At 48.5% G+C, this 15,369-nt stretch overlaps 1 protein-coding gene across 1 annotated transcript; it reads left to right on the top strand.

Moving 5' to 3' along the window:
- The first annotated feature begins 133 nt into the window (after nucleotides 1-133).
- Nucleotides 134-13,570, top strand: FAM78A (family with sequence similarity 78 member A). The gene is made up of 2 exons (XM_075905428.1): nucleotides 134-456; nucleotides 12,581-13,570. Exons 1-2 carry the CDS (start codon nucleotides 134-136, stop codon nucleotides 13,107-13,109), a joined length of 852 nt encoding a protein of 283 aa, XP_075761543.1. The 3' UTR covers nucleotides 13,110-13,570.
- Nucleotides 13,571-15,369: the final 1,799 nt, after the last annotated feature.

The following is a 15,369-nucleotide window of genomic DNA, read 5'->3' as shown; positions in this document are numbered from 1 at the left end:
CCACAAGCGCAGCAGCGGTAAATACTGAAATTGAAATAAAGACTTTCCATGTCGAATGTTCTATCCTATGGATATCAATTTTGAGAGTACAAACCAGGGAGATCTGTATTTGATCTAGCACCATATCATTTCAATGCCTAATCTTCTCCAGGATTGCTGGTGTGGCCTAGGAATTGCACTGGTGTTGTATGCCATGGGCTGTATTCAGAGTATTAGCTGCAAATCCAAAGTTTTCCGGGAAAGTATTTCTGTGATTGAAGTGAAAGCCTCTATCGATCCCGTTCCCACCAACATTGACGAGTCGTCCAGCGTGGTTCTGCGATACCGGACTCCTCACTTTCGAGCCTCTGCCCAGGTCTTGGTACCCCCTATCGCCAAGAAGGAGACCTGGATCGTGGGCTGGATTCAGGCATGTAGCCATATGGAGTTTTACAACCACTATGGGGAACAGGGAATGTAAGTATTTCCAGTGTGTGTGCATGTGTGTAAGGAGAGGCAGCAGAGGAAGCTTTAAACCATTTAGTTATTTGATTTTACTTTAAAGAACCTGGCTCCTCTAATATTAAAACTGGATACTTTACAAAAGGAGATAAGGGCTTTATCTTGCCCCCTGATGGCCTATGGGTGTTTTTCCATTGACTCCAAAGGGAAGAAAATTGGTCTCTAAAACAGAAACACTTGGTTGGGTAGCCATCCGATGCAATACCACGTTAGACAGGGGGCAGACCAAGGCTTCTGCAACACTGTAAATTCTGAAAGCAGAAGTCACCCTTGCCACAAGATTGCAGACATGGCAGAACACAAGGGTGTTGCTTTTCCCTCCATGCCAGCTTTTCCTTGATGCACACCCCTTAAAAAAAAAAAAGGAAAGGGTGCTCACAATGCGAACAATTGTTGACACTTGCAGCGTTGTGGTGCTGTAAACAAGTTGGTTGCTATTCCTGCAATGTGCTATCAGCAGGGCTGAGTGCTTAACATTACACCAGCTGTGAATGTAAGACAGCATGGGGGGGGAGCTGAATCCTGTTTGTCTTGCTCATTGCAACAGGCTGCCTGCATGGGTAAGACAAGCAGGGTTTGGCTGCAAGAATGAGGGGGTTAACCCTTTGCATCACCCTCCAACTGTGGTTAAAAGTGCACATCCCCATCCATACCATGTAACAACAGGAAGTTAAAAGAGCAGGGGAAAAACACCACACACACCTCTATCTCCAAACTGTGATGCAAGTGGAAATGCATCATTATATATATATATATATATATATAAACTATTACACACACACACACACACACACACACACACCTCCACAAAATAGCATGTGGGTAAAACTAGTAGAAGACTCATGATGCAGCGGAAGTGGTGTGCCCAGCCAGCAGTACAAGAGCCTAACTTTGGAGTGGAGCGTAGGCTAGGAGAGGCAGATGGCTTGGTGACGGGATATGCTGATGCTGCCCAGTCTGCAGGGGAAGATGGGAGGAAAAGGTCAGGCTTAAGCAACCTTCCTGCTTGCTAATTCAAGGAGCACCATGTGAGGGAGAGATTTGCCTCGCGGGGGGCGGGAAGGACAGGCCAACTACAAAATGAAAGATGGGGAGGAGGAAAAAGAAGAGGGACAGAGGCTAGACCCAGAGACCAGCTGAACCCAACACACTGCCTGTCCTAAATTGCCTCTCTACTGTCCCTCGCCTTCCTGTTTCTCTCCCCCTCCAGGAGCACTGCAGAACCCAGAGGCCAGCTGATTACATAGTTGGAGCGGACATATCTCAAATTGCGTTTTTCCGCCTTCCACACAGCGGGAGGTCAATGGGAGCAAACGTGCCCATTGGCTTCCCTCACGCCTCTTGAGGAGCAGGAGTGCCACCACCGACAGGGGCCCCCTCTCAGTTCGAATTAGCGGGTCTTCACTAGACCCACTAAATGGAACTCTGGAAGCTCAACCGTGGCGGTATCAATCTTCCACATTGTGTAGACACAGCCAGAGAGAGCAAGGTTATATCTAGTACGTGCGCAGCCTATGACATGAGTTTGACACGTCAGGCATGAAGCAAACAAGTGCCAGAGAGGTCCAATGCCCCAGGCAACAGTTCCTGCCTTCTGTCTCCATTTCCTCTCTAAGCTCATTGCTCAAACAGAAAGTGCCCACTTGCCAATACGTTGGCGACAGCCAAATACTGAGAGAGTGTGGTTTGACGGGGAAGGGGGTAAGATTTTGCTGATTCTAAAGCATGTACAGGAGGCCTGAGCCCTGGGAGGTTGGGCTCCCTGTCTGCTCTTTAAAGTGTGGTTCAGCTAGGCAAGGCTCAGCAACCAAAAATTAGGGCTGGGGGGTTTCAAAGGAGCTGAAAAAATGGGGTGCCTTACTCTCATAGGCTCAGTTGATATTCTTAGCCTAGATGATCAGGTGTGAAGGAAAACACACAAAAATCCACTGTGCATAAATAGAGGTGGATAGGCAGTTAAAAACTTAACAGGGCATTTGGGTTCTATACCAGCTCTGTCAGTGACACACAGAGAGCCTGTGGTGCATGTTGTTTGTGCCTCAGTTTTCCCGTCTGTAAATTGAGGAGAATGATGCTGCCCTTCCTTTCTAAAAGGCTATGATAGCTACAGGCTAAAAGTCCTGTGTAAGAGCTCAGTTCTGTATCAAAGCAGCTATAATTAAGCTCACTACAGATACAGTGGAACAATGAACTGTAATTCAGTAAACTATGCAGATTTGGGGGTGAACAAGTCTTTTGCATGTGTTTGCCTGCAAAATGGTGCTTTGCTCCGGGGAGGGATAGCTCAGTGGTTTGAGCATTGACCTGCTAAACCCAGGATTGTGAATTTAATCTTTGAGGGTACCATTTAGGGATCTGAGGCAAATCTGTCAGGGATTGTACTTGGTCCTCCTGTGAAGGCAGGAGACTGGAGTCAATGACCTTCCAAGGTCCCTTCCAGTTCTATATGAGAGGTATATTTCCTTATTATTTAACCGCTTTTGTATATTATGGAAACATGATTAAAAGTTCTATTGGCGTCTCGGTCCCATTTCCTTAGAGGGTTGCTCCCACCCGGCCAAATGATAAAGTTATACATAGGGCCTTTGGGGACAAAGACCTCTTTATGCCATTGCAGCATATTGGACTGCAATTGCTTCTGACCACTGGAAATCTGGCTGGAAGAATAGGCCGGGTCATGAGCTGCGGCACTTTAGCAGAGTCCCATTGCTAGGATTTTACTGCAGTGGAGAATTTGGCCCCAGGAAGGCTCTTAAATAGAGACAACTGGTTTTTTTTTAATCGCTGTTGCAACAGATCATTAAAATAGGCAGTAATAACTCTGAATACAAAACTTCATGTCTATGCCCTGAATGAAGTCTGATGGCATGAGAAGGATTCAGGTTGAAAATATGGATGTTAGCGTGTACCTGTTTACATGATTAACCAATAAGCCTGAGCTCATTGGTTAATCCTCATGGTTACACGCACCCCCATTGCCGCTGTATCAGAAGCAGCAAAGTGGAGGGGAGAGGGCCGGAAGCCAGGGCTTGGGGGGAGCCTGCTTAAAAGCTGGCTCTTCCGAGCACCAGCTCCCCTGGAGTCGCCTGCCCCCCCTGTGCTGCTGTCTCTGGCATGGGAGGGACAGGCAGGAGCCAGTCTTTGTGAGGAGCTGGCTTAAAAGCTGACTCCCCACGAGCATCGGCTCCCGCCTGCCCCCCTGCATGTAAACATGTAATCACTGAAAAATTCAACAGTTACATGTTTACAAAAATAATTTTTTTTTAACATCCCCAGTTGAGAATGGGAGCCTCATCTTTGCACCAAACGTGGAAGCATTTTTGCTTTGACATTCTGAAGTTGTCACTCAGGTGCATATCTCCTGCCCATGGCACCAACAGCAGGCATAGCTAGGGAACGCAGGAACAGACTGAGTTGTGTGTACTAGATGGCGGGGAGGTACAGAGACACTTCAAACACTCGCTTGTCTGAAAGGAGGTCTGCAGCTTGGGGATTTAGGTGCCAAATGTTTATGTTTTACACGCTCCAAAAAAAGGTTTTGAAAGATGTAATGAGAAGAGAAGTGTCATTGCTTAAAAAGCCATTGAATGCTTCCTTGGCCATGAGCATTCTCCCTGTAGCGTCATGAGCAAACAGCAGAGCAATAGAGGACCACGAAGTGAAACTGCCTGGCTGGTCCTAATTTGCTGTCCTTTGGCAAACAACTTTCCCTGGTTATTAGATTGCATTGAGAGCCTGGTTCTGATACCACTGCTCACCGGTAGCAGCACTTCAGCCCACAAAGAGTTCCATTCACTTCAACAGAACTACTCCTGGAGCAAGGTGCTACTTAACAGGGATGATCAGAATCAGGCAGAACTTAGCATAAGCAGAGACAGAAAAACCAGGCACTAATTAAATTGTAAGCTCTTTGAGGCAGGGATCATTCCTTTGTTCTGTGTTTATACAGGTCCTAACACAGTGGGGTCCCGGCCCATGACCGGGTCTGTTAGCTGCTATCACAATATAAATAATATAAAATATGTGAGCCTAACCCATCTAATTTCACTGTCCCCGTAGTGTAAAGGGCACATAGCAGCACAGATGGTGATAAGCAAAACAGAGACTGTGATAAATACATCAGACTTTGAGTCATCTGTGAAGGCTTTTTAAAATACAACTGTAGAGATAAAAATCTATATACAACGTCCCTTGAAGTTGAAAGCATCTCTCTTTTAAAAGATTACATCTTCCTGGGCCCACAACAGAAATAGAATTAAACTTCCAAGCACCCAGGAGGAAAAATGTGATTGGAGACTAATCCGTTAAATTTCAGGGTGCAGGAAATCAACTTTGATGGACTAAAAACTCATTGAGGTCCCCCAAAATCTAGATGTGCTAACAGCTCTTCTACTTTCATGCCTGAATGTCTGTCCCCCACTTGCTTTTTCATTCACTTCTTATTCTTAGGGACCCTACTGAACTGCTTTGCAAAGCCAAAATAGGTGAAGTAGAGGTTAAAAGCCAGTTTATAAAGGGAGTCTTATTGAACGTGGCGGTTCGGGGGTATAAGTCCATAGACATCCAGTTCAGGATTATTCCCGTTTGTTGCTAATGCACAGCACCTCCCCAATCCGTTTCTGTCACCTGTAAAGATTTTGTTAGCTTGTGATGTTGGTCACAACGAATCCTGTGGCAGGATGGGTGGAAAGCCCAGCATGGCTTTACATTGCCACCCCAAAGGGATCCTTGGGTATCTGTGCAGAGCTGAGTCCAGATCTGATACAGGCGCTCCCCTTTTATCATAAAAAGAGTATGCAAGAGCATACTGACGGAGTAACATCCTGTGACTAATTACAATCTGGCTTCAAGCACCGAGGCCCAAGGATGAGTTTGCACCCAAGTATTTCAGACAGCATAATGTGCCATTAGTAACAGGTTACCTTAACACACCAGCATCATCCTGCTTGCTGTGGAAAGCCAGCGGGCACTTGGCTCGAATTTGCTGTCACTGCAGCCGCTGCTGCACGTATGGCCTCATGTTATGCTGCAGGGGAAGCTCCAGAGGGACTGTGTAAACCAGGGACCGCGTTAGGGAATAGAAAGATACATGCCTGAAAAGGAAAGCAAGAGGGTCAGAGACTGGATGAGGAGGGCTGGAAAATATGGCTTGGCTGGCCACAGCCCAGGCCGCCTTGCTCCGTGGAGATGGAGCTTTACAAGTATTGAAGTGTTAGTAAACTGCCTGTGGTAAGTTAAAGCAGGGCTTTCAGCTGCTCTAGTCTATGGTGATTCTGGACGGCGGAGCAGCAGAGTAAAACACAAATGTGTCAACATTACAACCCAGAACCATTGATTCTGGAGCAACTCCGCCTGAAGACAGACAGGCTTGGAGAGCGGAGTGTGTCACACAGCACCCCTGGTGTTGAAGAATTTACAGTGCAAGCTTCTGGGCTTTCCATAATGTGTTTTTAATCCCAGAGAGCTCCCCCCTTGCAGCAGTGGGGCATGCTATGCTACCTCCCTCTGAGCATGTCAAAATGCCTGGTCAGGGGAGAATTATTTGGCTTAATTTGGACAAGCCAGACAATCAGAGGTCATGATCTGCTTGGCAAGGGATCTTTGATAACAGCAGGCAAGGGGCAGGAACACTAGGACGTGTGCTGCATGAGCTGTGCTAGTTTCCTTTTGCTGCAGTAACAGGATCTACTTCTTCCTCTCACTAACATTTGCGAGTAAATGTAATGCTCATTGAAATCCTTAGGATTAGCCACACTTGCTAGAATTAGGCATAGGGCCGTAGAGTGTGGTGCACATTTCCTCCCCAAATTTCTCACCTGCCCTGCAGCATCCACTCCTAATCCCCCACCCCCAGCCTTCGGCTCTGTCTACACTTAAACATTTAAGGCACAGCCAGGGGAGCAGCTAAGAGCACTGCTGTAACCTGGTTCACACTGGCAGTAACTTGCTATGCTGGGTGTGTGTGTGTGTGTGTGTTTTTTCACACCCTTGAGCCAGAAAGTTACAGCACCGTAAAGTGCCAGGCTGTGTCTACAATGGCCACTTATTCCGGAAAAGCAGTCGCTTTTCTGGAATAACTTGCCAGCTGTCTACACTGGCCGCTTGCTTTTCCGGAAAAGCAATGACGATCTAATGTAAAATTGTCAGTGTTTTTCCGGAAAAACTATGCTGTTCCCGTTCGGGCAAAAGTTCTTTTCCGGAAAAACTGTTCCGGAAAAGGGCCAGTGTAGACAGCACAGTAGTCTTTTCCGCAAAAAAGCCCCGATCGCGAAAATGATGATCGGGGCTTTTTTGCGGAAAAGTGCGTCTACATTGGCCACAGACGCTTTTCCGCAAAAAGTGCTTTTCCGGAAAAGCATCCTGCCAATGTAGAGGTGCTTTTTCCGGAAATACTTATAAGGGAAAACTGTTCCGTTTTAAGCATTTCTGGAAAAGGGTGCCAGTGTAGACGTAGCCCCAGTGTAGACTTAGCCGGAGTCTTTTTATAAAGTTAAACCAGTGCACCTCAGTCCTGACTTTGCAGAGGCTGTCCTTTACGTGGCCGAAAGATCCACCTGGCACTAAGGTGGAGCCAATGAACACAGTTTCAGGGGCTCCTCCACGCAGATTATTTCCCCACCACCTGTGGCAAGGGTAGGACAAAATAGCTCAGGACTTTACAAACCTCAAGACATGGGCTGAGTCCCAAGGGAGCTGTTCCAGGGTGGCCTGTCTGTGTTTATACCACCCCTGTGCCTGCATCTGTCTCAGCAGTGGGCACATCCATAATGTACAGCAGGGGTGGGCAAAAGCCTCTCAGCGGGCAGAATCCGGCCTGCCTGGGGCGTCGATCGGGCCCATGAGGCAGTTCTAGGCTCCGCCCCAGCACATTGCCTGGGAGCCGGAGACATGCGAGCCCTTTTAACGGCTTCTATTTAAAGGGCTCGCGCTTGCTGGGTGGCTGCGTTGCCTGGCGGCCACAAGCCCTTTAAACAGAAGCAACTGAAAGGGCTCGCAGCTCTCGGTCCCACTGGCCCATTGCCTGGGAGCTGCCAGGGAGGCATGAGCCCTTCCAACAGTGCCTGCCGGGCAGCTGCCAGGCAACAGGTTAGCAGTAGGGCCAGGAGCTGCCAGCTGTGTTATGTGAATTCTAAGCCTCCTCCTCAGACAACTCTGGGAGGACACTAAGCCCCCAGCACCCTCCCATCTGCTCCAGGTCCCTTCCATTGGCCAGAAGCCAGGGGGCAGAGAGCCCAGGCCAGGCAAAGCTCCCGGTAGGGTAGCTCTCCTCCCTCACCCCTTCCAAGTCTGCCCGCGGCCCTTCAAAAATTATTGCCCACCCCTGATCTACATGAACATCCAGGAAATTGTCACATCTCATCCGCGGGCCTCAATCAAGCTGAGCATCAGCCACGATTTGAACGGCCAGTAATCCTAAACCATCTGCTGAAAGAGAGAGAAAGGGCTCCATATGGTATTTCCGAGATCATGCTTGATGAGATACTAAACCTGTTGCTATAGTACATGACCTCCAATTTATCTTCCCTTGCAGGGCTGAGTTCACTGAAAAAACCCCTGGAGCTTTTCTCTCTCATCTTGTGTTGAAGTGGGGGGGGGGAGGGGGGAAGGACTCTTCGCTGTTTAAAAGACACTCTCATGTAATCAGTTTCCTCCCCTGGCCGCAGGGGTTCTGGCTAGACTCCACTTAGGGGTTTCCTTCTTACAGTTTTAGGTCAGAAGTAGCTGTAGGGCAGAGGACTTCCTCTGTCTGGCGGCAGTCTACTCAGAAGAACAAGAACTGCTGCAGACAGCATGTTAGCCAGTAGGTTTGTTGCACAGGAAAAACCAAACCCGGCGAGATACCCTACAGATTGTGATAACATCACATGGCACTGAATTTACCAGGCTGGGATCAGGGGGCCAGGTCCTTGTGGCCTTGACATTGAGAAGCTTGGAGATTGAGGCTATGTCTATACTTCAAGTTTTCTCGGCAAAAAATATGCTAACAAGGGACTCATTTGCATGAGTCGCGATCTCATTTGCATATTTTCTGCCAATCTGTTTTTGTGCAAAAACGAGCAGCGTGGACATTTTCTTTTTGTGCAAAAAAACCCTTTTTCCTCAAGACCCTTATGCCCCACAAAAGGAGATATACCAGTCTTGCAGAAAAAGGGGGTTTTGCTCAAAAAGAAAACATCCACGCTGCTTGTTTTTGCACAAAAACGGATCGGCAGAATATATGCAAATGAGATCGCAACTCATGCAAATTAGTCCCTCGTTAGCATATTTTTTGCCAAGAAAACTCGTAGTGTAGACATAGCCTGAGAAGTGACCAGTGAATTTTAGGGGCTCAACATGAGACCCATTAAAGGGGCCCAATTTCCAGAAAGACAGACATCTGCTCTCTGCACATCAGGCTCCTAGAAGGTGTGAAGTTGGAGAGTCAAAGCTGCTAGTCAGTTTTGAATCTTAGTGCCCTAGGCAGATTCCTAAAATAATGCTTTCCACTTAATATTTTTCTTTTGTGTTGTGTCTTCCATCCTGCGAGGCCCCAGAGCACTGCACAGCCTAGATATGTATAGCATTAGTCATGCAGCTGCTCAGCATACAACATGCTGCAACACCACAAGTACAAGGATCGTAACCAAAGAGACCAGGCCAAACCTCTGGTCCTATAAAATAGTCCGCAGGATGGTTAGAGTCAAACTCCTGTTGCTAACTAGCAGCAGACCAATCTCCTGGGCCTTTCCCAACATTAAACTAATCAGTCCTCAGCACTGCTTTGTGAGGTTGCCTCTATTATTCCCATGTTACAGATCAGGAAACTGAGGCAAGGAGAAATGCAGTGGCTAGTCCAAAACTACACAGGGAGTCAATATCAAAGCGTGGATTATAGAGTCTTCTGCTCCCAGTCCTGTGCACAAAGTCCATTTCTCTGATTTACTGTAAGGGCTGTTTTAAGGCTACGACATAAGACTTGTACTGAAGTGCAAGAAAATCCTCCCAAAACACAGTATTCCAGCAGCTGATAGCCAGTAGGGATTCAGTGTGCACATGAGAGCCAGAGCAATTTGTAAAAAGCAACCTCCAGAACTCACCTTGGCCCTTGGGCTTGTGGCAGTATTTGTGGTCACTTGAGTGTGATGCGTTTACTTTGCAAAAATTGGGCTCTTGGCTCAGCTATCTCTGGCATCATGTTCCTCTTACCCAATAATCAGCTTTTCATAATGGATTTCTCAAGCCCAAATGGAAAGGTAAAAGCTCCAGCATTTAACATTCGGGGGGGGGGGGCATGTTTGTTCGTCTTCTCACCAGAAAGCATTGGCCTTGTGGTTGAAGTCCTGTGATTATTTTTAAACTTTCAATCACAAAGACTGGCTGCAGCTGTAGTCCCAGTTTGGAGGGTCTTGAACCCCTGGCCTTTGCTTTTCTGGTTTGCTGTGTTCGCTTCCAAGCCCTTGGGCCTGGGATGTGGGACTTTTGTCGAATGGTGACAGCAGGTGAGGAGAAGTCTGATGTTCTATGTCAAGGGCACCGTTTCGGGAGAGCAGGGAGGCAGCAGCCGTGCATACTGCGACCTGGCTTGGGTTTTCTCCTGTTCCCCTGGCTATCAGGGAGCAAGGGGACAGTACACAGCTTGTGTGCATGCGCCTCACTTCTAGCTGGTGAAGGGAAGGGGCAGAGGAGTAATTTGCAAAATCTGTGTACTTTCTCCTCACTGCCCCCCACTCTCACTCTCTCAAAATGGTGCTCTGGTTCTAGGTGCTTTCCCCAGCTCTGGCACTAATATGTACCATTTGTATTTTGGTACGTAGTGCATGAGGCGCCAAAATGGGACCCCCTTGCGCTAGACACCACACAAACGTGAGGGTCTTTGCTCAGACAAGTTTACAGGCTAACTAGACAAAGTGGGAGGGAAAGTGACTCATCCAAGCTCAGCCAGGAGGTCAGTAATGGGGCTGAGGAACAGAGCCTGGCTCTGCTGGGTCCCACTCAAGGGGCCCAGCCACTGTTGCAAAAAAAGCAAACATGATTCTGAGATGCATTCACAGGAGTATTGTGAGCAAGACACGAGAAGTCATTCTTCTGCTCTACCCTGCATTGATTAGGTCTCAGTTGGAGTATTGTGTCCAGTTCTGGGCACCACATTTCAAGAAAGATGTGGAGAAATTGAAGAAGGTCCAGAGAAGAGCAACAAAAATTATTAAAGGTCTAGAGAATATGAGCTATGAGGGAAGATTGAAAGAACTGGGCTTGTTTAGTTTGGAAAAGAGAAGACAGAGGGGCTATGATAACGGTTTTCAAGTATCTAAAAGGGTGTCACGAGGAGAGAGAAAAATTGTTCTCCTTGGCCTCTGAGGATAGGACAAGAAGCAATACAGCAAGGGAGATTTAGTTTGGACATTAGAAAAAATTTCCTGTCAGGGTTGTTAAACACTGGAATAAATTGCCTAGGGGGGTTGTGGAATCTCCATCTCTGGAGATATTTAAGAGCAGGTTAGACAGACACCTGTCAGGTTTGGTCCTGCCATGAGGGTAGGGGACTGGACTCAATGACCTCTCAAGGTCCCTTCCAGTTCTAGTATTTTATGATTGTATCCCTTCTGTACCCCAATTCCCTGCCCTCAGTCACAATCCAACCCCCTGCAGCCCAGTTCAGTGCCCTATGTCACATCTGCCTCCTTCACCCAAACTCCCTCCCTTACTCCAAGCTCCCTTTCTGCACGTCCCTGCTCCATCCCAGACCCCACATCTCCTCCATTAGTATCATGGAAGAGTGCGGCCCTCGACCACTTTCCAGATTCTTGGAGTGGCCTCCCGTCAAAAATTATTGCCCACCCTGTTGTAGGGGGTGATAGTACAATCACCTAGTTCTGAAGGCAGCACAGAAATAAAGGTGGCAAGAGAGCAGCAAGTGCTGGCCCAGTGCCCAGCTCTGAAGGCAGCACCCCACCACCAGCAATGGAAGCAGAAGTAAGCGAGGATGCAATACCGAGATCCCCAACCCACAATAGCCTTGCAGCCTCCCCCTCACCATGCCCTTTTGGGTCAGGACCCCTATGGTTACCACACCATGAAATGTTATATTTAAATAGCTGAAACTGTATGATTTTTTTAAAAAGCCATGATCATGAAATTGCATAGCTTAGATCAAATGTCTCCGGCGTCTTCATAGTGGGAGGTCAAATGGGAGAAACTCTTGACTTCCTTTACTCCTCCTGACCTGGTAGAGTACTGGGATTGACAGAGGTGCCATCAGAGTTCGACTTAGCAGGTCTTTACTAGACCAGCTAAATCGAACCATAGAAGATCGATCTCCGGAACATCTATCTTCCCGGAAGTTAAAGACAAGCCTTAAAATGGACCATGAATTTGGTAGGGCCCTGCCCATGACTCGACTAGAGCAGGGGCAGATGGAGAGGAGTGTGACATTTTCAGGGCATGAACAATGGTGCGTGTTTAGAGACTGAGTGAAGACAGGCAGTTCCCAGCTAAGTATTTATTTCAGCACTTAGCAAGAGGCAGGGCAATCCAGTTGGGATCTCCCCTCCCTACCACTCGAGGCCACTTCTCCTGTGCCCTAGGACTGGGGGTGACTGCAGATTGGTGGCAGCTCAGCCATCCTGCAGACTTGGGTTTGACGCCTGCTCTTATTGAAAAGCAGCAAGGCCACAAAACTGTAGGCAGCTTATTTGTCCTGGAGGCGAGGGAGGGAGAAAGAGACAGAGTAAAGAGCAGCACAAGACTGGCTGCAACAAAGGGATTTTAAGGCCCTTTTTGGAAGGTTTATAAACACCAGTATATTTTAGAGCATCCCAAGTAGCAAGTTGTGGCCAGTCTGGTACCATGCCTAGAGAATGAGCTGCTGGTTCTTTTTGACACCAGTGCTGTGGTACCCTCTACCTTAGGATTGGACCTGGGCATCTGCAAAGCTGTTTTAACAGAAGGGACGAGCTTTCACCCCAGAGTAACATTGGGAGCACAAATCCCAATCCAGGAAGACACAGGGGAACGGCTCTCAGCCCATGCCCGCTCTCAGCCCAGCCCCGTCAGTCCCTGCGCTAACCAGTTATCCGTGATTCCTTCTTGGTTGCGGCAGGTCGAGTTGGGAGCTCCCGGATCTGCAAGATGGCAAAATCCAGGCCATAAGCGACTCGGACGGCGTGAACTACCCTTGGTACGGCAACACCACCGAAACCTGCACCATTGTGGGGCCCACCAGGAAGGACTCCAAGTTCAGCATCAGCATGAATGATAACTTCTACCCCAGCGTCACGTGGGCAGTGCCTGTGAGTGAGAGCAACGTGGCAAAACTCACAAGCATCCACCGGGATCAAAGCTTCACCACCTGGTTGGTTGCCACTAACACGGCCACCAGCGAGATGGTGATGCTGCAGACTATCAAGTGGCGCATGAAGCTGGGCATAGAGGTGAATCCCAGCAGACCCCTGGGGCAGCGCGCCAAGCTGCGGGAGCCCTTCGCGCAAGAGCAGCCCCAGGTCCTTAGCAAGAATGAGCCAATACCACCCAGTGCCCTTGTGAAACCCAATGCCAATGATGCTCAGGTACTCATGTGGAGGCCAAAGGATGGGCCATCGCTAGTGGTGATCCCTCCAAAATATCGGTAATAGGAACCTGGCATCCCGGCACCAGAAGGGAAGAAAGAAACCACTTAGATACATTTAGAATCTAAGATAAATCGAGATGCACTTTTTATTCATTCAGCAGAAATGCAACCATTCTACCTTCTCCCATTGGGACGGATCTCACTGTGCTAAAGCTAAAGAGGAGACCTTCCCCGGGGGTCTGCTTCATCACCTGATTCCTAAAGGAGGAATCAACAAACTAAAACTTTATTTCCAGCCCTGTAGCTTTCTTTTCTTCTTGACTGTAGTTACTGTGTGAACGTCAGTCTCAGCAGCTCGCCCAGATTGTCCAGAACAAAACAAGATTTTAATCTGGGATTTTATGATGTTTGGTGGGAGGAAAGGGATTTTTTTTCCAGATTGAAACAAGTTCCTGAAGCAAAACCCTATTTATTTATGATGGTTTTTTAAAAATGATAAACGGTTCTGAGTTGCAAACCTAAGTCATGCGGCCTTATGTAGACTTTGCTTTGCATTGCCAAACTTTTGCCTTAAAGCTGTGTGTGAAAGAAAATTTAGTCTCACCAAGCAGAATCTCTTGTCTGCCGGGTTTTAGGGAGGGCCGGGGGAAGTATTCTGGCGCAAGGAATAGATTGTCAGGGTATCAAGGGATGAGGCGAAAGGAATGATAATGGAAGAAATCAGATGAAAAAAGAAATTTTTCCTGAATTTAAACATGGAGCAAGGCGGCATGGAAATAAACCCAGCTTAGAACCAGTTGTTTTGCTATAGGAGCTGAAATGGGACTAGTACTGCACACAGAGTTGTAATGGAGGTGACAAATCTGTTTTAGTAACGTCTTTGGACGAGAGCTGCCAGGCTCCGAGCCGCGCGATGGAAGGGGGTCATCACAGCCTCGCATTGCTTAAGCCTTTTGGGCTGAGCCTCTTTTTGGCATGAGAATACAGGACAATCCAGCTGGTGGTGGGATATTCTCATATTCTCCTTCCAAACTAACCCACAATTATCCTCCGGTAGGGCACCATGACAGGTGGGTCACACACAAGCTGTAAGATATGTGGAGTCAAATTCTGCCATCAGTTCCTCCCATGAAACCCCAATGAATTCATAACAGGTGGGGTGAGAGGAGCGAGATAGTGAGGGATCCCTCTAAAATCACCGGGGCTGCATGGGCGTATGGGAGGGCAGCTGTTGTCCATTGGAGTCTATGACTCAGGTAGAATTATACCTCTGGGAAAAAAATCAAATCACATGCACCCTTCATAGTAACACTGGAAACAAAGAAAAGTCTCCTCTTATGATAGCTTAGTGCTCACCTGGGCTGATGGAGAAGCACCATTCGTACAACTTCACAGTCCCACAGGATTCAGATGGTTTCCAGCGATAAGGCCAAAGCAGGGTTGTAGGGGACGACACAGCTGCCGAGATAGAGTGGAAGCATCCACGGGTCAACCTGTGACCCCCAAAGTAGTGTGAAGAACGCAAAATCTGCCTCCTGCGGGGAGGCGGGTGCCCCAAGAAGTTACGTCTGTTTCGAACCTAAGTCGTGGCCCACGTAAGTCATTTGGTGCCTCTCCTGGCAGCCTCAGAGACACCACCAGGGGTGGAAGGCACGAAAAGGAGGCAGCTCGAGTCATGGGTCTGGCAGAGGGAGCTTTAGAAGAAGAGGAGCTTGTGTGGCGGCAGCAGCGTGGGTCAGAGGACAGGGCAGGGGCTGGGAAGACGGGACCTACCTTCTGTTTTCTGCTATTGCTGTATGGTCTCCGGCGCGTCACTTCACCTCTCCTCTGCACCTGTGAAAAGGGGAGTGTCACACTGCCCCTTAGCAAGGAGTTGCTTAGGGACTAAGATTGCTCAGTTGTCTGTATCTGGCTGGTCCCTGCTCAGCTGGTCTCACAGGGACTCTCATTTGCCAGGCTCTGCTCCAAGCCGCTCTTTAGCTAGCTGTTCTCATTGCCCCCAGCCTCCTTGCACGCTCTTTAAAGAGTTCACCAGCAAGACCGTCTCAGCCTATCCTGGGATCTCCCCTACTTCGTGCTCAACCCCTTTATTTTTGCAGCAGGTTCAAGTGGCGCCCTCCCGCCCAGAAACCACCAGCCTCATGCTCCAGAGCCCAGCATCCCACGACAGCACCTTAATCATCCTCCCTCCCACTAGGCATGGACATTGATTCCCACCAGCAGCTGTGTCCGTGGGCATTCGGTGAGAGGCGGCTTCCGACGGGAGAGTCCATGGGTCTGGCAGGCAGAGCGCCAGTCATCAGAGGCAGCTTGCAAATGGG

Source organism: Pelodiscus sinensis, chromosome 22 (genome assembly GCF_049634645.1).
Source record: "Pelodiscus sinensis isolate JC-2024 chromosome 22, ASM4963464v1, whole genome shotgun sequence".
NCBI lineage: Eukaryota > Metazoa > Chordata > Testudines > Trionychidae > Pelodiscus > Pelodiscus sinensis.
This window is presented reverse-complemented; position numbering and strand designations above follow the sequence as displayed.